Here is a 24,706-nt window from a genome sequence, read left to right on the forward strand (position 1 = left end):
CCCTTGTGATGTAGACACAGCAAACGGATATTGGCTGTGGTAGATTGGCCCGCACGGCGACAGCTTGGAGGGGGGTGGCGAGAAAGATTGGCGTTGAGTGGATGGTATCTCGAACACCGATTACAACACCACCGTGTGCACGACGACCCTCAGGAAGCTTGTCGGTGCGGTAAAGCGTGTATCCGTTCAAAATCGCTGATTCATTTGGACGAAAATGTGTCTCTTTGAGACATATGATGGCAGGGTCAAATTCAGATATAAGAATTTGCAGTTCCTCGAGATGCGTTCGGAAACCGTTAAGGTTCCATTGGAGACAATAAGCCATAACTGTAGGTAAGATTGTTACCTTTTAAGGCGTACTCTATTTCTAGGCCCTGTCACCTTGATAAATTCTTCATCCGCGGCTTCGTCCTGTATCATGTCCTCGGGTAAGGACACAGAGGGCGAAGGGGATGAAGGGGGAGTGGGGGCGGGTGCTTTTAGCGCCCGCCGGGCAGCTTTCAGCTGCGCTTTAAGTTTCAGGGTGGTCGATGCCACCCTCACTGGAGAGCTACTGAATTTCAGGAAGTATTCTTTACTATGTACCTGCTTGAACTTCTTCTCTGTGGAGCGAGGAGTGGTTGCTGGTTTCCTCGAAGCAGGGCGAGCTACTACGGGAAGCGTTGTTGTTTGCGTGGACACGTCGCTGGTTTGTACCCCTATACTGCGACGGGTAAGAGCAGCTGCAGCAACTGTAGCGAATGGCACAGGGAAAGTGGTGCGTATACTGTCACGGAGACGTTGTTTTGCCTCACCAGCAGAGATTTTCTCTGTGACGACCAACTCTCTGATTTTCTTCTCTTGTTGGAAAGAGGGGCAGTCACGATGCCAGACTGGGTGCTCGCCTTGGCAGTTAATGCATTTGGGACCTGAAGAACAAGGTTCGGTCCCATGATCAGGCTTACTACACTTACCACAAAGGGCGGTAGTGGCCTTGCAGGAAGGCTGAGTGTGCCCAAAGTGCTGGCATTTGAAACACCGCATCGGGTTAGGGATGTACGGACGGACTTTGAGTCTCAAATATCCGGCCCGTAGCCTGTCTGGTAGAGTGGTCGTTTGAAACGTCACTATGAGTGAAGCAGTTGGTACTAGTTCTCCGGACTTACGAGTCTTTATTCGCTGCACTGCGGTCACATGTTGGTCTGAGAGTGCTTCAAGAATCTCTTCCTCCTCAGCATTTAGCAGATCCCAGTGGCGAATCACACCTCTACTACTGTTAAGTTGACGGTGAGGTTCAACATTAACAGGGAAGTCGCCCAAAGATCTTAGCTTTAAAAGGTTGTTGGTCTGGCGATCTGTGCTGGTCTGGATCAGTAGACTCCCGTTTCGCAGCTTTTTTATTTCTGGTACATCTGAACCAGCGGCGTAGTCTACCTGTTTCTTGATCAGAAATGGTGACAAGTCCTTTAATGTAGCAGCTCCATGTTTCTTGGTTGTTGCAGATTCATCGTTACTCTCGGTCTTCTGCACAATACTAATCACAAGATAACGTGGCACGTTACTTGTCTTTTCCACTAACTGAAGCGGGCTCGAAGGCCGCGCTCGTTTTGGGGGTTTCCCCCCGTTTGAGTTGTTTTTTGTACCCATATACAAAACTTTGTTATTGTGGAGGGTCCATAAATTGTCGCCTCGACATGCCCTCTATGCCGAGGAAGGCCTACCCCCAAAAATGGAGGCTACTCGAGGACCAAACCGAAATCCCCGAGGCCACGTTCGCGACTGCACCTACCCCCCTGCAGCCAACACTGTCCCATCGGCACGTGCAACTCACACCTTGGGATAGGTTTTTTTTTATCGAGGTTGTCTCCTCTAGCAGGACCCTTAGTTATAGGGAGGTCAAAGATATGGAGATGAATGACGTGATGAAATGGTGAAGACATGAGATATGGATGTGAAGAATGAGTGAAATGATGAGATGAAAATGGCCTCCCTACTAAGCGCCCTCGCCCCGTCAAGGCAGTCCTACATGGAGGGGGCCTCCGTGATTTTAAACAAATGAACAACGAGTGCGGAAACCACGTGACCTAGTCACAAAGCATCTGCACTGCGAGCTGTGTACTTGCGTACTTCTGCTCTTGGCGGTTTCGAACTGTACTAGGTGACGGCACTTCCGTCAAGACCATACTTCAAGTCTGTACTTTGTACCTTTTGGACACAGCCTTAGAATATAGTAGCTTATCTTTTATTGACTCATAATTAGAGGAAACTGCCCCCCCCTTACGAAATCCTATCTGACTGAGCCTGTTAAACGAAACGACGTCGTAAAGACCACTTCCAATTGTTGAAGCTCTAACGTGCTTCTCCGCAGGATAGCCAATCTAGGCTACTGGAAGATCACCGACTCATCAAAACTAACTCAATGATTGGCATATGCCTCCACTTCAGTGCCATTAGAACCTCATTTGCATGGTGGGCCAAACACTCCACAAGTCTTCGGACTGGCCCCCTTGGCGAGCAAGATTGATGCAATATCCTGTTGTTATCTGCGACAATGCACTTTACTCGGACGTGTCTGACAGAGTGAGATAACTTCGTTTGTCCATGGCTTGGGAGTTGTTCGAGAGCAAGGATATCATTTGTCTTGTAACTATGGTCTGAGAGACCAAAGCGAATGCTTAACTTGTTTTCTCGAGTTGCAAAAATCGGACATTACAAAGAACCAGGGCCGTACCCAGGATTTTCTTGAGGGAGGGGCCAGATCCGAAAATGTGCATGCATATTGCATATATATAGTCAGAACAGTCCATTAGTTTATATATAGGGAGCGGAAGTTGATGACCTAAAAAATATAGGTATATAGAATGTCCTAAAAATTCCAAAAAATGACCATTAAATTTGTTAGTTTCAGGTTAAAAATTGAAATGAAAAGGAAATTAAACAAAATGCAATCTTGCTTTTAAAAAAAGGCAACAAATGATACCACATACACATTTAATTAAAATATGCAACGAGGATTTCCAATGGAAACAACCGAATAATTGTAAAACAATTTAATGAAAAAGTCGTATACATTGAATTAATTGGTGTAAAATGCATTAATTTCCCGCATGTTTGCCTGGTGATGTAGTGTGGTGTGTTTCTGTGGCACTGTAAAGAAAAATAAATTTTCACGATCCACGTAAGACAATTTTTGTTTAGAAATTTAACAAATTGTATAAAAAATAGGGAAACCAAAATCAGGGACGCATCCGGGAAAGGGTTCATAGACACGCCCCCCCTAGGAAAAAGTACGTCGGACAAGTAATTTTTATTTGCAATCCTACGAGGTATAAACATAACATTCCATTTCTATGTAAAGAGTTTGAGTACATTTTTTTTTGCTAAAATGAGAAAATGAACCACATCAAGAAATACGGTAAGATACGTATATTATCATGATCAGCTACAACCTTGTTTAAATCCAAAGATTTTGCAAGCTCTTTCTCAAAGAGAGAATAGATGGAGCACTCAACCTCTCGTTACCAATTCGATTACGAAGATAACACCTGATTTGCTGCAAACAGCCGTTGATGGAGGTATACACATTTCAATAAACAGAAAGTTTGTAAAGTTCGTAAAAGGCAGTTCTTAATGTTTCAACCATTGCAAGAAGGTGCTGAGGGGGTCTTAATTTTTATTTCCTTTCTACCTCATAGTGCATGGCCGTAGGCAGGAAAAAATTTCGGGGGGGGGGGGGGGGTTCATCCGTAATTGTTCCCATGGGCGTCGCCAGAAATTTGAATAATAGAAATAATAACAATAATTGTACAATAATAATTAAAATTTCATAATAAAACAATTTTATTCCATAATAATAATACTAATGATAATAATTATTATATTATTGTTATATCCTTGAGTGGGCTTACTCAATCCAGCAGATGAGTGAATATCCAGCACAAGTTTCTTTTCTTTTTTTTTTTTACGTTTCATACAGTGTGTGCTGAAATGCACAATTATTATACTTCGTCATTAAACTTTAGATACCTTCAAGAGAAAAGCTTTAAAAGTGAGATGGAAATTTTAGTCATAAAGCTTTTGTTGTTTGACTTTAAAATTAAATTTTTGGAATTTTGAAAAGTGTGGAACCAGTTATTCTTTTTAAAAACTTAGCGTGGTGCATGGATTGTAACCTCAATCGCGAACGTAATGCGCTACAAAACTGGAGATCCTAGGTTTGAACTCCTATCAAGGGGGATTTTCGACTTTATCGGACAGGGAATTTAAAAGCTGGAAAGGGAATTTTGAGACAATCATAAGGGAATCTTCAGTCTATATTCCTTGTGACGCAGGACAACAAAAGTGATAATGGTGGGGTCGCAAATAGGCTACGATTCTGAGAATAAATCCTGTTTCACTCAAGTTTCAGAATTCCAAATGTATGAAAATTCTAGCTCGATCGTTTCAACATTGTCTCCATGTATTTTTGTGATGCTTCGAAAAAAAAATGAAAATTTGTTACAGATTTTGGTTTCTGAACTTCCATTAATCCAATATGTCAGAAGTTTCGGGGGGGGGGTTGAACCCTAGAAACCCCCCTCTAAATACGGCCATGTCATAGTGTGCCATAACTCTAAAGTGTCCAAATCACAACAAGGAGCGGCAAGAGATTGTAGCTTTTCGTGCTTCAGAAAAGTAGCACTAACTTAATAAAGTAGACATGGAATAAACAACACCACCATTGAATAGAAAATGTGTTAATGATATTATTTTCTCTGCTGTCATAATGAAGTATCTTACGTTTTCTTGTTCAAGGACTGAAATTCAGAACTTAGGGCTAAAAATGGGGAGGATACGAGAAATACCGTCAACATAGGAGGCGCCACTCTCAAGGAACAAACATATTTTCACTACAAATTCACCTCCATTAGGAGACAAATATATCGACATAAAAGCAATTAATCGAGTTGCAACCCTTGCACTGAGCATTTTGAATAGTGGAAATCCGAATTGAATCAAAGATTGATTCTCCTGCACGGATACCACTATGACGGTACTGCAGAAATTGCTTTCTAACCTCATAAATGATAATTAATTAAGATGTAGGACTAAGACTGCGAGCAATAAAATTGCCCAAGCATGCTGATTTTCGCACCGCATTGCAATGTTTAGTTGATTAGATTTGTCTTAAGGTCCACAATATGCACAGAGAGCTACAGTATGGACGAGAGCTACAGAGTCTAGTGAAATCCCAACCGAACCACTTAATGGAAATGTTATGTATACCTCGACCGCTTGCAGCGATAAGAATAGATATAACGACGAAACCAATGGGCGAACATCGCTAACACTCGTGCAATTGTCGGTACTCCAATGAGGAACTAACAAACAGAAAAGAAACATAACGCGTCTTTAGAATTTGAACGTCGTCCTACTTAATCATGTAAAATTCATTTGTCACACCTGCTAGACCTATTCAGAAACTATGTATGCCAACAATCAAAGAACAATCTCACAGTCACTGAATACGTTCACCTACCAGACAGGCACCACATTTCGTAGCAACTTTGGCGACTCGATTGGCCAATTACTTAGTACCAAATAAATGACCAGTGGCCACTGTTATCCAGGCCTATCTGCAGCTGTTCTCCCCTATTTAATATTACAACCACATCATAAATAAGGTAACCTTGCGATGTAACCGAACTAGAAAATGTATTTGAGCATTGAACTTGCCCCAATGGAAGTTTTATAATGGAAAATGTAAAATTCTACTTTTTAAGTTTTCGATCGAAATGCATCTACCGTATTACAAAAATCTAGGGGGTAGGGGGGGGGGCTACAGGGGGAGCTGAGACCAGTTTAATAGTTTGTACGATTAAAATAGTAAATTTAGTTTGGCTGGCTTGGTGGTCGACTTCCAATCTCACCACTTAAGTTCCCGGGTTCAAATTCCTGCGTGGGGATGGGTGTTTGTTGTAGGTGTCCCTAGGGCCGGCGCTAGTCATTTTGCCGCCCTGGGCGGTGGCGGGAGATGCCAGCCCCCCTCCTCTCCGTCATTACGCAGCAACGGGAAATTGAAAATCAATATATTCCTAAGTAAAACATCAAACTATAAAATAAATAATGAGACTAGTTACGCTATTTCAATACTATTAAATACAAAAGGATATGTCGCTCGACCACAGTTAAACTTTAAAAAAAATGCGACACTCATTTTATATTATTATTATATTTTATGAAAACACTCTCTCCCTCTCTCTTAAATGTAACAAGCATTAGGAAAGAAATGAGGGCTTGACTTCATATGCTTACCGTTGTAGGTCTGTGATAGATGATTAGATTTCTAAAATGTAATATTCCCGGATTTCTCGAGTGGATGATCTAAGGTCTGAATTCTTTCCTGCGTTGTTCCCGCATAAACCGGCTCTGGTATTCACCCAGCCTCAAATTAATAGGTACCTGGGGACAACCCTGGGAGGTAAAGGCGTCCGGAGAGTGGTGTTGATCACATCACCTCCAAAATGGCCGAGATCGAGAATGTGTGTGGCCCTACCTTCCACATCCCTTAAATGTGCCTTCATGACATGATGCTAAATGCACAGGGAACTTTACCTTTGCATGTAATATTCTTTTTCGTATAATGCTATTTTGCATAAAATGGAAACAAGCGTGTTTCAGACATGGTTGACGGAAGATAGTATTTTTATTAACCTTAATTAAAAAAAAATGTTCGCTACTTGCCACGGTTGCCGACAAAGTAAATAAATTCGAAGTTCTACACTCACATTAGGTGCAAAATTATGACCCTTTATCAGTTTAAGGTGTCCTTTGGAGTAATGTTTTATTGTAGCCGAAAGCAATTTTAGTTCATATTTTAATTCAGTAGCCTTCATGTGTTAACATTCCGGCAAGTTTTCTACACTTTTCAGACAAAAGATCAAATGGCATGTATTTATGCTTACTAATATTATAAAATAAGTCGAAAAATTCACTATGATGTTTAAGCTGCTCAAATCTTTCGCCTTAAGAGTTAAAATAATTGTCTAGGACCTGGTAATAAAAATCAACTTTGTACCGCTTTAGTGGATCTTCAACAGTTTCATCATACTGAAACTGCTTCTTCTTTCGATTTCGACCCTGTACAGTGTTACCTATCTTTGGTTCATCTATATCTAAATTCGATGCCAATTCTTTCTCATTAACTGGGACACTACAGGTCGCCGCCCCCCCGATGCCTCCACGAGTGGCCAATTGGCGTCTAAAAAACTTTGAAATTTTTCATCACTCCTGCTTTTTTCAAAGCACTGGTATGTTTGCAAGAAATCATCTGACCGCATCTAATACATCGTAGATTAATGTTTTGAAGACATTTGCTCATTACATTACGTGGAGTAAAAAGTCATACCAGCTAATGAGCAAAGGAATGTAAAGCCAGACAACTGGTTTGCAATACACTGAGCCTCATGTGCGACCATTTGGACAGTTTTATTGTCGCCAATTATTTCAAGGAGCGTATCATAGACCTCTCCCACTTGATATCTCAACGGAATTAAGGCATCGAATCTGCTTTCCCATCTTGTGGCACTCGGAGGTTTTAAAGTGAGACTAGAGACTACTGATATGTTCCTTCAAAACGGTGGGTTGGCATATATTAACTTCCAAGTTATATAATGTAATATAATATTATAATTTTCAAGTTTTCAATAGGCTTAGTTTTTTTTCTTCTGCCACTTGCCGGTTACATACTGAACTGATCCAGATTTCCATTTGAGCTTTCTGGAAATGGATTGTGAACATTATAAAGTATCGACTTAGCCATGAAGAATTGTAAACTGTTACAAAAGGGTCAAAGTCCCACCAACCGTCCCCCTTCTACCAGCAGCGTGCCCTGTTATTGGGTGCGAGAGTGCAGACAGCGGCTTCCGTTGTATCACGTGTTAGTGCAGGAAGTTGCCGCTAGAGTGAGCTGGGAGAAGTTGAACGCAAGAGCGAGTGGAGAAGTTTGGATTGTGTGCTTTTCAAGATCCAGTTGCCGATGACACCTGCTGCTGCGCGCGTCGTTCCCGCGCGCGTTTCTCTGTGAACATGTGCACGTGTGTGTTTATGTGTAACATGTGGTCGATTCCTTACGTAGCTGAATGAACGTGTGGTTATGATGCAAGGTACTGCAGTTCCTACTTCAGCTGACTTGATACAATTTCCCCTCCTGGCTTGAATGATAACATGTTTAAGTTCCACGCTACTTGCCCTTCGAATTACATCATCTAATGCCCTGCTCTAAATATCGGAAGTGTTTCGAATTTACAGTGTATCCGGCAGATAAGAAACTACGCTTCCGTTAGTATTTACAGAATCGAGCCCAGTTAGGTTGCCTAAATACGCGCGTTTTGTGATTTCCCACGTGTTGTAATTTGGCGATAGTACGTTTGCCCCTTGCACACTTAACTTTATCGGTTGGAAATGTAAAGATTGGAAATTCTAAGATCAGAACACTTTGTGCTGAGACAGATGTTTGCCTACTGAACCCAGTGCTCCATTGTGCTGCTTGATTATTAACACTATTAAGTTCGAGAAAGTGACGTGAAATTTAATACACTAACCTAAAATGGGGAGCGGAGAAAAAGAACCACTTAAAAAGAAAACTGTTGACGAAGGAATCAAACTTAGGAAGGAACTAGGTTTGATAGACGGAGTGGCTATTATCATTGGTGTTATTGTTGGTGCTGGAATATTTGTGTCGCCTAAAGGAGTTCTAGTGCGTGCAGGTTCAATAGGATTGGCTCTTGTCGTTTGGATATTGTCGGGAGTGCTATCCATGATAGGAGCTCTCTGCTATGCGGAATTAGGTAAGTAGATTATCTTTCAGTCAGTGCAGGCCCGTAGCCAGAATTTTATTTGGGGGGAGGGGGGCTCATCCCTAATCGACAAGTGCCATTTAAGGCGAAAAAGTTGCTGGATAGAAGCCCTGAAAATAAATTTCTCAGTATATTACAACTTATTATGCAATATGTTTAATCCTGCTAAGGACGTAAAATCAGGGTGCGAAATCATTTAAGACTGAGGGGGGAGAAAGATCTTAATGTACAAACCCCCCTCCCCCACAAACATACATATAAATTATACGATATACATATTTATAATGTTATTAAAAGTAAAAATAAATTAGTAATTAAAAATAGTATTATTAATTACACACAAATAAATAAATTTGTTACTTTTATGTATATCAGATATTATAATGTAGCAAACTACTTCCTTTATTAAATTGATGTTTTAAGTCCACTTTATGCACAGTAAGGCTAATTGGGACAGGACCTACAGTTTAAAGTGGGATCCGAACCAGTATGAGCCTCCTACGGGTATCGAACCCGGGACCCCTTGATTACAAGGCGACGACGCTACCACTGCGCCATCGAGGAGGCCAAGTACTTCCTTTACTAACTGGTTAAAGATGTTAATAAATTATGAAATAGTTGAAGTGGTTTTATTATATGTAAGTTTCTATTTAGATTTTGCTTTATGTTAATATAAATCAATTAGATGTCATAGTTATTATTTTCTTGCATTATTATTTTACTTTTATTGTGCGTATTGATGTAGATTTGTTAGTGATCTCTTGAGAGAGAAAAAGCATTGAACACTCACAACTACACTAATTTGTGTATGTTTTCGATATTATTCTTAGTACAGTATATTTGAAATTAAAAGTAATTGTTTATCTTTTGTTTGTTGTTACAAAAACTCTCCCCCCGGAAATTTTTGGTGAAGGTGGTTTTTGAGGCCAAGATTGTTGGTGGGGGAAATCCCCCCGTCCCCCCATGATTTCGCACCCTGAGTAAAATCAATTACCACTGTACACTTTTCAATTATTTGTAGGATTTCTGGAAGGGCTTCAAGCCCCCGAGTCCACCCCCTGGCCACGTGCCTGAGTCAATGATTTGACCACACATACCCAACACCCCCCACAATTCTCTCAACAATTTCCTAAATGTTTCATAAAGCTCAGTTTTTGGTTATTTTAACAGAAAATGTACAATGACCCTATAAGTACAATAATTTGCACATTTCACCAACAAAAATTATCATCTGCAGCCTAAACGCTAAACAGACAAGGAGTCAAAATTTGCTACATTTTTAAAGCGTCACACACATTTTCGTTAATTCTTTTCATGCAATCAGTCTATGTCATCGTACTCAGGTTCTTTACAGTTGTTACCAGACACCACAAAGGACTTTATAATTCTATGAAATCAGTTCTTATGAATATTTTAATCCAATCTCATGTCTAGAACCACTGGCGTACGCAGGATTTTTTTTTCGGGAGGGGCTGGAATTTTACAGATGAATAGCACATATCCTCTTTCTAGGGGGCTGCATACACAAGAAGATGTTTAGTATTGTTATAACTTTCCACTCTCAAAAATGGCAATCGGAGGTAATTTTAAAAGGTGGTACATTTACCTCTGTAGTCCCCCCTACGCGAGTTCTTAACTGCTTTTATTTGAATATTTTATTTTTCTCCTTTTTTTGGGGGGGGGGGTGCTTCAGCCCAATCTTCCTCTCCTCTGCGTACGTCAGAACCTTACATTCTATGTGTGAATGTCAGTGGCGTAGCATGGACATTTCGGGTGGGAACGCCAAGTCCGAACAAAGGGTCGGCCCTTTTTTGCTTAATAATTTACTTGTGGTATTAGTCGCCACAGGTGTTGTTTATTTGCCTGAAGTCAGCTGGGTTTTAGCTAGAAAATTAGATGCCTCACTATGCCACAAATGTTTTGAACTCTGGTGTTTTATACCTTTCTGCATGACGCAAGTCATTAAAAAAACCTACCTGAATCACAAGCGCCTCTGCACAACAGTAGACGTCATTGTTGTGGATCCAACTACTGATTGATTTGGTTTATTTTACTTCGCTTTTCTACCACTTTTGGTTAATCGCGAATATGAATATGAGTAATGATATTGAAGAAGGAACACTCACAAAGAACACCCGTGCTCACGCCGGGATACAAATCAGGGACCTCTGTCGTCTTTGCGCGCTGTGAAAAGCACTCTGACACGGAGGTGGGTGGATGATCCAACTGACGTAACAGTGCCGATTAGTAATTCAGACCACTCTTTATTACATCTTGAGAATGCTGATGAACATTTGAAAATAATTTTGTCCAGAGACCATTCGATGTTAAGAGTTTTCAAATGAATGCTAAACATTTCCATTGACACAATATTAAGCAGTTAGATACTAACGAAAAAATAATAAATAGTTTTGCGGGTTAAGTGGTAGAGCAGCCATTAAGAAGTGGTATATTTGAGTTTGGTAAAGTTACGTCAGTCAATATTGCGTATTGTAGCATCACATAGCAGGAGCGCGAAGAACCGGGTAGGAATTCTACCGCTGTCGTCTGCTTCAGAAGGCAGGAAGGGTCACATGAACCAATCACGGTAGCCCTCTGCTCCGTACGCTGGCGTACGAGAGAGCATTTGCGCGCGTGCTGTAGAGATCCATGCTTTCCCTCCAGATAGACAGGAGCAAGGAATATAGAGTCGGTCCTTTACGCCGAACCCGCCCGGCGTCCGGCCAGGAAAGCCATTGAAAAAAATGCTAGAACAGTGTTGTTAATGGAGCGTTGCAAGCTGATCGCGAAAAATAGCTATTATAATGCCATGCAGGTCAAACACATATGAATTAGTCACGTTTTACTTTATATTTACAGCATTTACGCATTTTTAAAATTTAAAACTGAGAACGCCGGGCGTACTATAACGCTACGCCACTGGTGAATGTTGCACACGTAACCTTAAAAACAATTGCATCCTACTTCACGTCTGAAGTTCTATTTTTAAATAGCCCATTGTTTACGTTGCCGTTGGTATACCCCAATATCAATCTCCGAGTTCACATTTACAGCACTGAAGAACTCTTTTGCAAATATAGAGACAATTGTTTCAAAACTTCCAAACTGCCTCGAAAGAGGTAAAGTTGTGTAATATGTTTAATTGAGTTAGTGTTTTGAATCCACTTTATGCACAATAAGGCTAATCGGGACTGAACCTACAGTTTAACGTGAGATCCGAACAACTATGTGCCTCCACCGGTATCGAACCGGGTAACAAATGACCACTTTACCGAAAAATAATGATCATTTATTGTTATACTTGTGTGGTAAATTTCTATTTCTTTCCTTTTTGTACGTATCAATAATTCTTTTGCTTTACTTCTATATAATGTGATCTTTTCGATTGAGCATATTCTAGATTTGTATGTCAAATACTGATAATGTTATCAACCACAAATTTACTTGTATGTGTGTGACATGTATATTTGTAGCTGTAACTTTTAAATGTAATTAGCGGAGACCTATAATTGGGCAGCTAAATGCCTGTTGGTCCACCAAACTTAATTAAATAAATAATAAATTAATCGTGCAACCCGCAGGATTTCGTTCGATTTCTAGATACATAAGATTTGTCATTGTTTCGTGCATGCAAACACTGTTAGGGGCCAGTCAATGAGTCCATGAATGACTTAAAATGCAAAGATTTTTGATTGCACATCAACGACGTCATGAACAGCGGGCAGTGATTTAGATAATGGATTACAGTTAAGTTATTTAATGAATCTGGCTTTAAGAATCGAAGCACTATTTACAGCGAGATCCATGAGTATTACCACAGATGAAGATATCTTTATCTGTGGTATTACCGTGCAAATTGTCCATCACCATGTTCGCGCACTTTATTTGACCCAATAATAGCTTCAAGAATTAAAAGAAAACTCAAAACAAGCTGTTGACAACTTCTGCACCAGCATACATAAGAATTCATCGCTTAAAAACATATAGGATGTAAGAGAAAAAAAATGAAAATATGCATGGACAATATGCATGGTAATACTAATGGATCCCATTGTACGAGGCCTGAAAATCCGTCCGATGCAAAAATATAGTTAGTTCCTTTTAAAATATTTCCTCGAAATACCATGCTGACATAGGCACGAAATAAGTGTGTCTTCAACGTATTCGAGAGCGACTCTAAAACAATAATATAAATCCCGGTATCCACTTGTTGCAAACCAAAGTATCGTGTCGCCGTTCCGTATCAATCATTGATACGATACGGATCCAGATTTGTCGCGTATCATCACGGCGTTCCGTATCATCCACCCTGTAGCATGATTGATACGGGAGTGCGATACGGTTCACAGTTTGGTCTCAAATTACGATGAGTACACCGCAGCAAGTGGCAGCAGCCGCATATATTTTCATTAATTACGTTTTATCGAAAAAGAAAAAAAGCAAATCACCACGTTGGTTTCATGTTCCAGTGCCAGAGCTTTTTGACGTCTTCATTTTTTCCCTCCGCATAGCAGCCAACAGGTATTCCATTTTTTCTTGCACTCATCCAACGACCTTTGTGTTTCTTTTCCAACTTCCTCCCGCGCATCTTATTTACGAATTTTGTTGTAGTACTCCACATCTTTAGGGTCCCCACAGGACCCTTATATATATATATATATATATATATATATATATCAATAAATCCAATAGTATTTTCCTTATCCCAGTCCATAATAAATATAATAAAGAAAGTAAATTGACAATGGGACGTACTGTTATTCACAGAGCTCACTACACACTGAAGGATGATGCAACGAGCGTATCGTATCTTTCCTTTGATGTGACTGGCAAAAACCGCCAAATGAGCGATCGGGTCCGTAGCGTATCTTTTCTCACATTTTGAAACGGAGCGTTCCAAGTTTTTTCGAATAAATTGATACGGAACGGGGATACGATACGCTGGTTTGCAACAAGTGGATACTTAAGAAGTAATTGCAAGGTTTCTTTACCATCAAATTCAATGGGAACAAATATGATAAGACATAATTTGTTTGAAGCATTAATGCTCTCATGAACCACAATAGTGAAAACATTTCCTTTATGTAAAACGTCTGCGCCAGACGACAATGTAAACAATGGGCCAGTGTTGCCAACAACTTGAACGTAAAAGTCGCTAAAACTGCTTAGAAAATCCGCTAGAAAGTCGCTAAATGAAATGCAAATGCTCTAGAAAAAGTCGCTAAATCAAATGTACTTCTAGAAAATAGCAAAAAGGTTAAAAATGCAAGTACTTGCCTATAAAAACAACATTTCTTCTTCCTCTGAACGCTGCACTTCTGCACTTCACACTGATTACCGATGTCAGATACTAAAATCATCGAGAAAATGCACTTTAAGAACGTTGTTTATTATTTCTGTGCACTTGGCTTTATGGAGACGAATGCCTGCAGCACTGCTGCTGTCACCAAACCCTTTCGTACATAATTCGGAGAAGTGATTCACGGTTAGCAACCAGAACAGAAGTAACCAGATCTGACTTCATGTTTCCGTTGTTTTTTTTTCAGTAGCTTTGGCATACAGTTCTACCACAGATTGGTTTTACTTTGCAGGACTTACAATACATTGACAGGGGCCAACCATTTGTACAGTTTCCCCACTCCTTCCGATATTGTTGCTTGTATTGCGGTTTTCCCATACTGAACACTGCCCTGCTCTGGCCTGGCCTGCGCACAATCATACACGAACATTATAATTTACACTAGCACTTCCTTTGTCACCACACACTACACAAAAAACTCCAATCTGAAGCTACGCATAATAACGTGACGTGAATTACTATATTGGATCCGTTCCCGCCTGCCTGGCAGCCACAACAGCGCCAGGAGCAGTGTCGGATAACAATGAGCTGTATAGTCGACGCGCTAGCTACGTTAACGAACGTCTGGCTTTGAAGTCCACGGAGCGCGCCCACCAGCTGCAACATACACTCTCAACCCACAGTGTTGCCACACATCTACTCTACGCCACCTTGTCCCTCCGCCTTCGCACGGTCTCCACATTGAAGTTGCAAACTACGGCAACAGCGTATCCGCGTTCATGTGACTGAGACTCCACGTGGAGTAGACGAGCAGAATGACAGCTGCGCCCATTGGCTGAAGGTTGAGTGTGATTGGACGAAAACAACTCGCCCGCTGTTTATCCCCACCCACGTTCGTGGCGGCAGCTCTCTTCAGATCTTGGACGTTAACGAAGTAAACATGTGGACTATAAGCAGTGATGTTTACAAACATCACAAACCGTTCTGAAAAAGGGGGTATGCTTTGCTTCCGTTTCTCTGTGTGTATCAGAAGCGAATTGCGCGGGTTTTTCTTATTTAATAACTATGAAACGGACATTTTGTGAATTCTCCACATTAGTCGCTAAAGAGCAGGCGAAGTAGCCAGAAAAGTCGCTCGTCACTTTTTCACGTCTTTTGTCGCCAGTTAGCATTACAAATCCGCCAGATTTAGTGACTTCTCGCTAGAGTTGACAACACTGCAATGGGCTATTTAAAAATAGAACTTCAGACGTACAGTAGGATGCAATTGTTTTAAAGTTTAAATAACTGTTTCTCGAATGATTTTTCATGTGCTATACACTTTCAATTGCATTTTCTTTGAAGGGGAGAAAAACTTCCCTGGCAGGGATAAAGATAATTTTATTTTGACGGGGATAATTTTCTTTTGTGGGAGGAAATCCCCGGTATCACTCCGTTAATTCGTACACACTATCTAGAAGGCCCACCGGAGTTTTGCCCGGTGGGCAGTGACGTTGTGGTAACGCTGTCGCCTCGTAATCAAGAGGTTCCAGGTTCAATCCTCACTGGGGAGACACCACCCCACTGGGATCCCACTTTGATCTATACATTCAGTTGTGAGCCTATCTGTGCATAAGTGCACTTTAAAACGAACTTTTTTTTTTACATTTGTATATTGATTTACCAAATAAGATAAACGATACACAAGACACTTCTTGATTCCCCACTGTGGAAAACCAGCGCATATATCCAAGAGCTGTCAGTACACGAAAGTACTATACTTCAAAATTTATAAACAGGTAACTTGAGTTTCACAACAGCCATTTCTCAACCTTTCATGCAACTTCATTATTTCTGTCAAAAAAAACATGAAGCGGACTACATTAATGAAGCCATTGTCTGAATAGCAAGGGTAAAGCGCTTGATTGCCTGCCAACACGTGCTCAACACCCCTGAGAAACACAAATAGAATTTGGGTAGAATTGGGTCAATGACTGATTCTGCCCTTTCGCTACGTGATTGGCGTTCCCTTCTTTGTTCTAAATGCATCTCCACGATTTAGAAGCTTTACTAGCCTAAAGTTCAATGCATTTACGATTGAACTAGTATCACCATTTTCTTCATCCAATTGATTTCTGTTGCAAGATTAACCCAGAAATTGGGATGATGAAACATAGTCAATCATAGATGCTCAAGGAGGAATTGGGGGGGGGGGGCTCGTGCCTCCCCCAAATTCCTCAAGTAGGAATATACATATATATATATATATATATATATATATATATATATATATATATATACACACAATAACAAGGAAATCAAACTTCCACACCCCTACTGAAGCAAGCTTCAAGAATAAATACAGGAATGAGTTCAACTAAAGCGACCCATACACCTGCGTAAAAGCACGTCGAAGTCATTAAATTTTGCACGCGACGTCGAAATCGGACAGTATTTGGGGAGCTGCGGATGTTACGCATCGTAACTTTCGTACGCACCCCCGTAATTTTCCTACGGCCCAAAAGTTTAGGAGGTCTCAACTTTTTTGCGTGCGTTAAGGCGGCTGGGGATGAAAGCGCAGGTTATGACAGGAAGAAACAGCGGAGATAATTGTCCTGCTCTTCCCTCGGCCAAAACCCAGCTATTGTGAACAACGGTAACCCGTGAGGTACCAACGCTGAAAGATCGGTCCCTTTGTAGAAAGCAGGTAGTACGGGACTACCTGAGCTTGTGCTTGGAAGAACTGGGCTCCGAGGGAAGGGTGTAGGAATGAAAATTTACATCGCAGTGTATGTATACGTAAGAGTAGGTTAGGCAGGAATTATTACGAATTATGCTTGGTAGACGTTTTATATGCTCGCTGTAACTTGATTCCAGCGACGTGACTTCATCATAAATCCGAAGAAAAGAGCAGAAAATGCTAAAAGACAAGATTGACACTTCTGTTTAGGATGTAACAGCCTTGACCTTTATATTTCTTTCATGCTTCTCATCTCCCGAACAGATTATCTCTTCCTAACGCTTTCGAAGTCCACAAATCCTTGCCAGACATTTCCTCATCAGGACACGCTGAAGCGAGATGGTGGCAACTGTTCCTCCCCTCCTTCAAATTAAAAGAGATAGATCGTTAATTCGGAACTCATTTTCTTATCAAACACGTTCTGAAAACATAAAGGTTCTTTAATATTCCAGCGACGCTTTACCTCGTAAAAGACCAGAATCAGAAACTCGAGGAAGCATTTATCACACTATTAACCTTTCTTCGAGAACATTCAAGAATACAAAAGGAAGACGAGGTAACACAAATGTCCTAGAATGATGTGCCATTATCACGAAAGTTTTGAAATAATCATGGTTGTATTTGAGTTAAACAATTCATTACCTATTGTAACATTAACAATAACATTTTTATGGAAAGAAATCTAACAATCTTTAGAGAAAAGATTCAACGCTAATTCTTAACAACGTAGATTTTTTTAACATACGTAGACTGAATAGTTTAGTGCTTAAAAGGCATGTGTTGACAGGGGCGACACACAGTTAGTCCCTTTTTGTTGAAAAACGTCTGGAAGAATCCCTTACTTGTCAGACAACAGTTTAAAACATGGGAGGAGTAGACCACATTGAATTAATATGGACTACTACGTTCTTAAGAGGGACAGTGTTCTTAACATGGAAGAAGAAAGACAACAAAGGGGGAGATGAAATGATCAGGAGGTTAAAGAATTAGACCAAAACGACAAGAAAGTAAGGACTAGGGAACTGAAGTTTCAAGATACATCATTGCAGATGAAAATATCACATTTGAAGAAGTGTGTGTAATTTCCATGATGATGATGATATGGAAGAATACATATTATAATCATGCATTCTATATTTCGTTGCTACTGTGTTTATTCTAACTGGACTCAGTAATCTTGTGCAACCTTTCTACTATCAGTGTAGTATGTGCTCTACATCTAAAAACAACATGCTACATTATTCTTAATATGTCTACGTATCTAAACATATTTATAGAAAAATCCAAACATTATTGCTGTGAACATAGCATAGTAGTCCAAGTACAATGGGTGTATTGTGACTATTCAGAAATCTATTTATGGGTTTGGTTAAGTGTTTTTTTTAAAACGTATGTGAAAATCATGATATAAAGTAGGAAAAGTTGGAAGCCGATTAAAAAATAATGATAAACTTCTGTTTGATCACTCCATCAAGTCAATATAATCTCTATTAAAAGTCAGTACAACTATGCAATCATGTCAGATTTATTGAACAAATCAAACAAAGCAATTTGTGCAAGGTGTGGAGTTTTTTTTATGCATTTGGTTAGGGAAACATATTTTCATAATTTTGGAGGCATCCTGTGTGAACAGTCTGGTGTCTTCATATCCTATACTTTATCATGAATTCATCATTAAAGATGGTCATCTGAAAATATTTTTGGTGAACGATCACCAATGTCTCGCTAGTTCTAATACATTTGCTCATGTAATTGTAGACACAACGAAGATTTTTTTAAAAAATGTTGCACTTCTCAGCCTGTCTTTCAACTAAAACTCTGAATTCTGGCAGAAGTCCACGAACAACACATTAACCTTGGGCTGCATATCCGGACCAATTAAAAACCTGTTTCTTCTGTCGATTCGGAAACCGAATTTCACTCTTCGCTTCTTCGTATAGATCTGATGGAGCGTCTCACAGGTCTCGTCCCTTGTAGTCAAGGGATCCCGGGTACGACTCCTGGTGGAGGAACATTGTCTCGTAGTTCGGATCCTACTCTAAACTGTAGGTCGACTTTCGGTAAACCTATCTGTGCTTGAAGAAGACGAAAACAAAGTCTGGCAAACTTTTTTGAGAGTCTCACATGGTTTGGACACTTTCAGTGGTGTGTCGAAGATTTTCGTAAAGGGGATTATGCCTTCTTAATACTTTAGCTACCAATCTTACATTTTAACCTTTTCCTGGATTTGGTGTTTTCTTTTGGAGAGAAGGGGGGGGGGGGGTCTGGATCAAAATTGAAGAATGACCCACACCAATCTCACCCCCGTGCATGTCACAGGATACCCTACAACTTTGCTGTTGCCTTACATTATATTTTGTTGTTTAGCGTTGCTTTTCTTCCACATTAGACCATTCGTTCCTCAACCTATGGAGCGCTGCATCCCGCGTTTGGTGGGTAGCGAAGTCGGGCTCGAAAGTTTATTTACTGTGTTTTAAAAACATATTACATAAAATTACTAAAGCCAGTCTCACACGGCAGTTAGGTAGGTCCTCACTTCGACTTCTAGCTTCGCGATCTTGTGAGAGATTTCTCTTATTCAGTTCCCGACAGAATTAGAAAACGTTTCTAAATCCATCGTTAATACCATAGAACTACCAATCGGAATGTAGGAAGTAGAAGAAGAAGAAGAAAGGCAATAGATGTTCGACTGTTTATTCAAGGCAGCTTAAAGAAGAAAAAGATTCGGCCAATACAGCTATATAAATGATTGGGGTCAATATTTTATTTGTTGAGTGAAGAGTCTACTAATTATTATTGTTTTAAATAAATAGTTCGTATGTCTAAATTTCGTAATGTGATACTGTTATTTTACTTTCACTTGAAGTAAGCACTAACCAGTAAATACTGAACACCCGCATACGTATGTATGTTGTCTGTAACAAATATACTGTGCTGTGTGTAGCACCGCAGTAAATTAATCTGCTAGTGTTTGTAATGATATAGAAGTTATGAATGGACTTCAAAGTTAATTTCACAATAAATATTTTAGGAGCAAAGAAGTGTGAATGAAATATAAATATATGGTAACTTAATGTGAACACCACAATTTTCGCACTTTGAATGTTGTGAAGTTTATTGACTATTGGGGAATATATTTCTATCGTAATATACGGGTAATGGTAATGCAACTTTAGGCTAGTGTGTCCGTAAAGTGGTATATCAACTTAAAATAACATATGTTATATATTCACATTCACTGCCAAGGGTTACATGTGCTGCATTTTTCAACAGTGCCAATGTTATTCTCTTATTCTTTTAAGAGAAGACATTATTTTCCCAAATCTTCAGCAGTAGCATCTAAACTTGCGAAGTGGTATACCGTGTTTGTGATGTCGCCATTTTTAAAGATGCGATTTTAAGGATCGTGTGAGATCCCCCTTTTGCTACCTTGTCGAACTGAAGACGTAAAAAATCTTGTGATAGTTTCGAGTCGGAGGTGGGGACCTACTTAACCACCGTGTGAGACTGGCTTAAGATATATTGTTTTAACAATTTAAATTCATAATTCGTGTTGTACGTAGTCTAAACTCTACATTCCTATAATTCACGCTCTGCCATTGTTTTTTACCGGCATCTCTCGAGGGAATCGAATATCTGTTGTTTTCGTTCCGGTTGCAGTAAGGAGTTCTAAATCAGTCACATGCATGTTGACTGAAGGTGTCACCCGATATTTTCAACCCCATTCCGATGAGGCATTAGAGTTGCTCATGCCGTTCTCCACATATTTGTGTGAAAAGTGATTTTCATCTCTGATTCAAGTGAAGAACCAGTACAGAAATAGACTTTGACGCGCACTCAGATTTACGACATAAGTTAACCACCATTGAACCCAACGTGCTCCGGCCTATGTGGAAAACGCAGCAGCCCCAAGCGTCACATAGTTCGGTGAGGGAAAAAACAGTTTTCAACTTCAGCATGTGTGTTTAGTTAGATGTTAGACTAGAGTAAATTAGTCTTTAATTTCATATTAACTTTTCTAGAATGAAGTATGTGTAATTTGTTTGAGCAAGCGTAAATGCTGCTTCTTAAAATACTCGATGTTAGCAAAAATATGATTATAAACTGGGTACACACCCCTACAAGAAATTCTGCCACCGCCCATGCTATGCTTATGGGATCCCATGAAATCTAATATCCTTCAAGGTGGGTCCCGGGCTGAAAAAGGTTGACAACCACTGCATTAGACTAATCGCGACGATAAGGATGAGTGATGACTAGATGCAGTTGATGAAAATACTATCCATAGAACTCATACCCAGGCCACGACTCGCACCAGCTACTATACAGGGTGTACCAAAAGTCCTATTACCCCCCCCCCTTTGAATTGTAGACAAACCTGCAAAATGTTATTTTAACAGCATGCGTATGATGAGAGAATGTTTTACCATTAAATCAGACCAATGACCATCATTTACTCCAGAGGATCTGTGTGCAAACCGCCACAGTATCATTCGCCTCCAGGTGCGATGTGAAATCCTCCGTAACATGGCTGGCGTGAGGGAAGCAAACGCACTGCGAACAGCTTCTTGAAGTTCCCCAGTTGTCTGATAACGATTATGGGCGACTTTCTATTTGATGTGTCCCCATAGCGCATTATCACAAGATGTCAGATTTGAACTTTGGGGTGGCCATTTTAGAGGTGCTGGTAAATTTGGCGATCCTCGTCCAATCCATTTGTCTCTGAACACATCGTTGAGGTATTCTCTTAAAATGGCCACCTGAAATCCAGATCTGACATCTTATGTTACTGAGGATTTCACATCGCACCTGGAGGCGAATAATACTGTGCCATGAAAATGGCGATGTGCACACAGATCCTCTGGAGTAAATGGTGATCATTGGTATGATTTAATGGTATACCATCCTCTCATCATACGCATGCTGTTAAAATAACATTTTGCAGGTTTGTGTACAATTCAAAGGGAGGTAATGGGACTTTTGGTACACCCTTATATTGAAGCTACGGAACGTTATATTACAGCTATGGCCAAAGGGTCATATATTACCAGAACTGACACACAGGAAAGGAACTATTTCTCAAAAGTCACATGGTTTCGTTGACATTAAATTCGATCTTACAGTAGATGACGATCCCTGTTAAGGGAAGGTGGATAAACGGTACACTCTCATTTCGTTGTTTTCAGTTTAACTTCTGGTAGTCTTTGTTAGGAAATCCTGTTTGTGAAGTCAAAAGTGGCTTTCCTGGGATTATCTCTGCTTATCCAGAGGTCATGCAAACATGGCCTGTTTGACAGTATTGCATGACTAAGGAGGAAACGGCTATGTGCAAATTTATTTGCGATGACCTATGTCTGCTAGATTGTCGCTTACGTCATAGGTGAGCTTTTATTGAAATGTGAGATAATCTAAACCGGACTGATTACATAGTTCAAACTTTTTTTTGTCATTGTGGTTTTCTCTTCATGTTTATTGATGTATCTTTACTGATTTTTTCTGCCTTCTGCGCATTGCGCCTCGCCATAAATTCTGATGGGTTCTGCAAACAGGTTCGGAATCTTTTTTCTCGCACAATTTAAATTCGGTCTAAGTTGCGTATTGTTTCATTGAAAAAAAGGCTCCTGGGCCGTATTTAAATTCATCCGGAAGAAGGGTTCATGGACCTAATTGAAATACTCTACAGATAATTCTTTACGGTCCAGAACCCATTTACACTTGCTGATTTTCTCTCCTGGACCGGAAGTTAATGTATTTAGAATTCCAGGATCTTTAACAACCCTGGTTGTAAGACCGTCAATTTCCTCTGCAATTCAACTCACGTAGATATGGCCTTGACTGTTTTTAAAGTATTCACGACCATTACACAGTTACCTTAATTTGAGTAATTTTAATGATTCGGTTTTAAAAAAATATATTTATGGTACACTGAAAGGTAAAGATAATAAGTAGACAAATTGTCTATCGCTATTTTCATACTTATTTATTCTACATTCTGTATTGTTTTTAGAAATGGAATTCTGTTGATTCGCAGTAAAGGTTGTTCTCTGACTGTTAACGTTTTATATTTCAATTCATTATCTTCACAGTGTGGAAAACAGACCGAATCAAAATGGTGGACAATTCTCTTTACTTATTTTGCCATTGGGTGTACACGCAGCTACAATTTGCCATGTCCTCTCACGTGAGCATCTGCCAGCTTAGCACAGGGTAGAAACAATGAGATACCTCTGGGTACAGATCAGGGTGACTAACACTACGAATATATGGAAAGAAACAATAGATTTAACCCACTACGGAGGGTACAATTCGTAATATATTCTTGAATAATCATGTACAAATATTAGATAACTTTGGAAATCTTTTCATACAATATTTTTCTTCTATTTTTATTTCTTATTAATTGTAGCCAATCTTCATCTTTGGGCTTCTTCTTCTTGTAATCGCTAAGGCTTCTTCTTCTTATAATTACTAAGTCTTCTTCTTCTTGTAATTACTAAGGCTTCTTCTTCTTGTAATTACTAAGTCATCTTCTTCTTATAATAATTAAGGCATCTTCTTCTTATAATTACTAAGGTCTCTTCTTCTTGTAATTACTAAAACATCTTCTTCTTATAACTACTAAGGCTTCTTCTTCTTGTAATTACTAAGTCTTCTTCTTCTTGTAATTACTACATATTGTGTACTTTTTCTTCTTTCTTTTCTTTATCGATCTTATCCAAATTGACGGAAATATTAATAAAATCGATCTCCCAGACAAACAAAGAGAAAGGGGTTAGTTTAAGATCGCCGCCTGGCCTGCGCTAACCTTAACTTGGAGCTGCAATAGATGCGCCTACCAAAAGTGGTTGGGTGCATGCCGTGAAATGGCGCTACACCTGGGAAAAACAACCCAAGAGCCGCACGAAACTCTTAGTTCGTGGGAACCTTAAAGACCCAGAATCGTAATTACAATTCGACTTCTTTACTTTTATATAATGATCACTTATGCTATTACTGAATATTAATTACCCTTTCCACCTTATTTATATCCTGTTATTGTACTAAGTTCATTTATTTCTTTCATTATAATTAGTATTAATATCTACAATCATTATTTCACCACATCATCTCTTTGCTCCTTCTCCTTTCACAACAGCAAACGTCTTCTTGAGTGCTGCCATCTCTGGCCCACTTTCTAAACTGCTTTATGCATCATGAAATATATGCGTCGTTCTTTTTGCATGCTGCCATCTATGATCCTCTACGTCAAACACCAACAATGCAGTTTGTGTACGTGACAAATTTACCATCATTATCTATCTTTCTGCACCATGAAATAAAATATTCAAATTTAGATTTCAAAATACCGTTGCGTTCTGTTTTTGTAATTAACAGGGAGACTTAAAATTTAACGGTAACTTCTAACATAGTGTCAAGCATCCTTAACCCCAAAGGCGTACGCAGATGGGGAGCTGCAGCCCCTCTCGAAATCAAAATTTTCAAATTAAAGCAGTAAAGGACTCGGTCGAATTACTTTCGGAACATCTCCAGCGGACTAGGCGAGTCTGTCTAGCGAGCCTAGTGGGCGTGTAGAGCTTGAGCAGGGGGCTTAGCGATAGGTTCTCGGTTGAGATGACGTCAGCGGCTCGCTTCGTTGATTGGCTGCGTCGAGAGTTGTGACTCGTTCCGAAGCTTCAAATGCATGACAGCCAAAGATGTTATGGATTTTTCTCTCTAAAAGCCAGCGAACTCCCCTTAAAATGGCCCCCGATTACCATTCTTTAAACACACGCTCACAGTTGTACAATCACGGACACTTGTGGATTGTAATGGGACCATAAATTTTCAATGGAATCTTTACAAAGCCAGAAGTGTCCGTGACTGTACATCTAC

At 39.9% G+C, this 24,706-nt stretch overlaps 1 protein-coding gene across 2 annotated transcripts in view; it reads left to right on the top strand.

The window, feature by feature from the left end:
* The first annotated feature begins 7,992 nt into the window (after positions 1-7,992).
* Positions 7,993-24,706, top strand: part of mnd (L-type amino acid transporter minidiscs) — a 97,723-nt gene continuing 81,009 nt past the window's right edge. For both annotated transcript variants that reach the window (XM_083138447.1, XM_083138446.1), the window contains exon 1: positions 7,993-8,807. In XM_083138447.1, coding sequence (XP_082994573.1) covers positions 8,567-8,807 — 241 coding nt within the window. In that variant the 5' untranslated portion in view covers positions 7,993-8,566. The remainder of the gene's footprint in view (positions 8,808-24,706) is intronic.

The sequence above is a fragment of the Lepisma saccharinum genome, chromosome 17, assembly GCF_977018435.1.
Source record: "Lepisma saccharinum chromosome 17, izLepSacc3.1, whole genome shotgun sequence".
Taxonomy (NCBI): Eukaryota; Metazoa; Arthropoda; class Insecta; order Zygentoma; family Lepismatidae; genus Lepisma; species Lepisma saccharinum.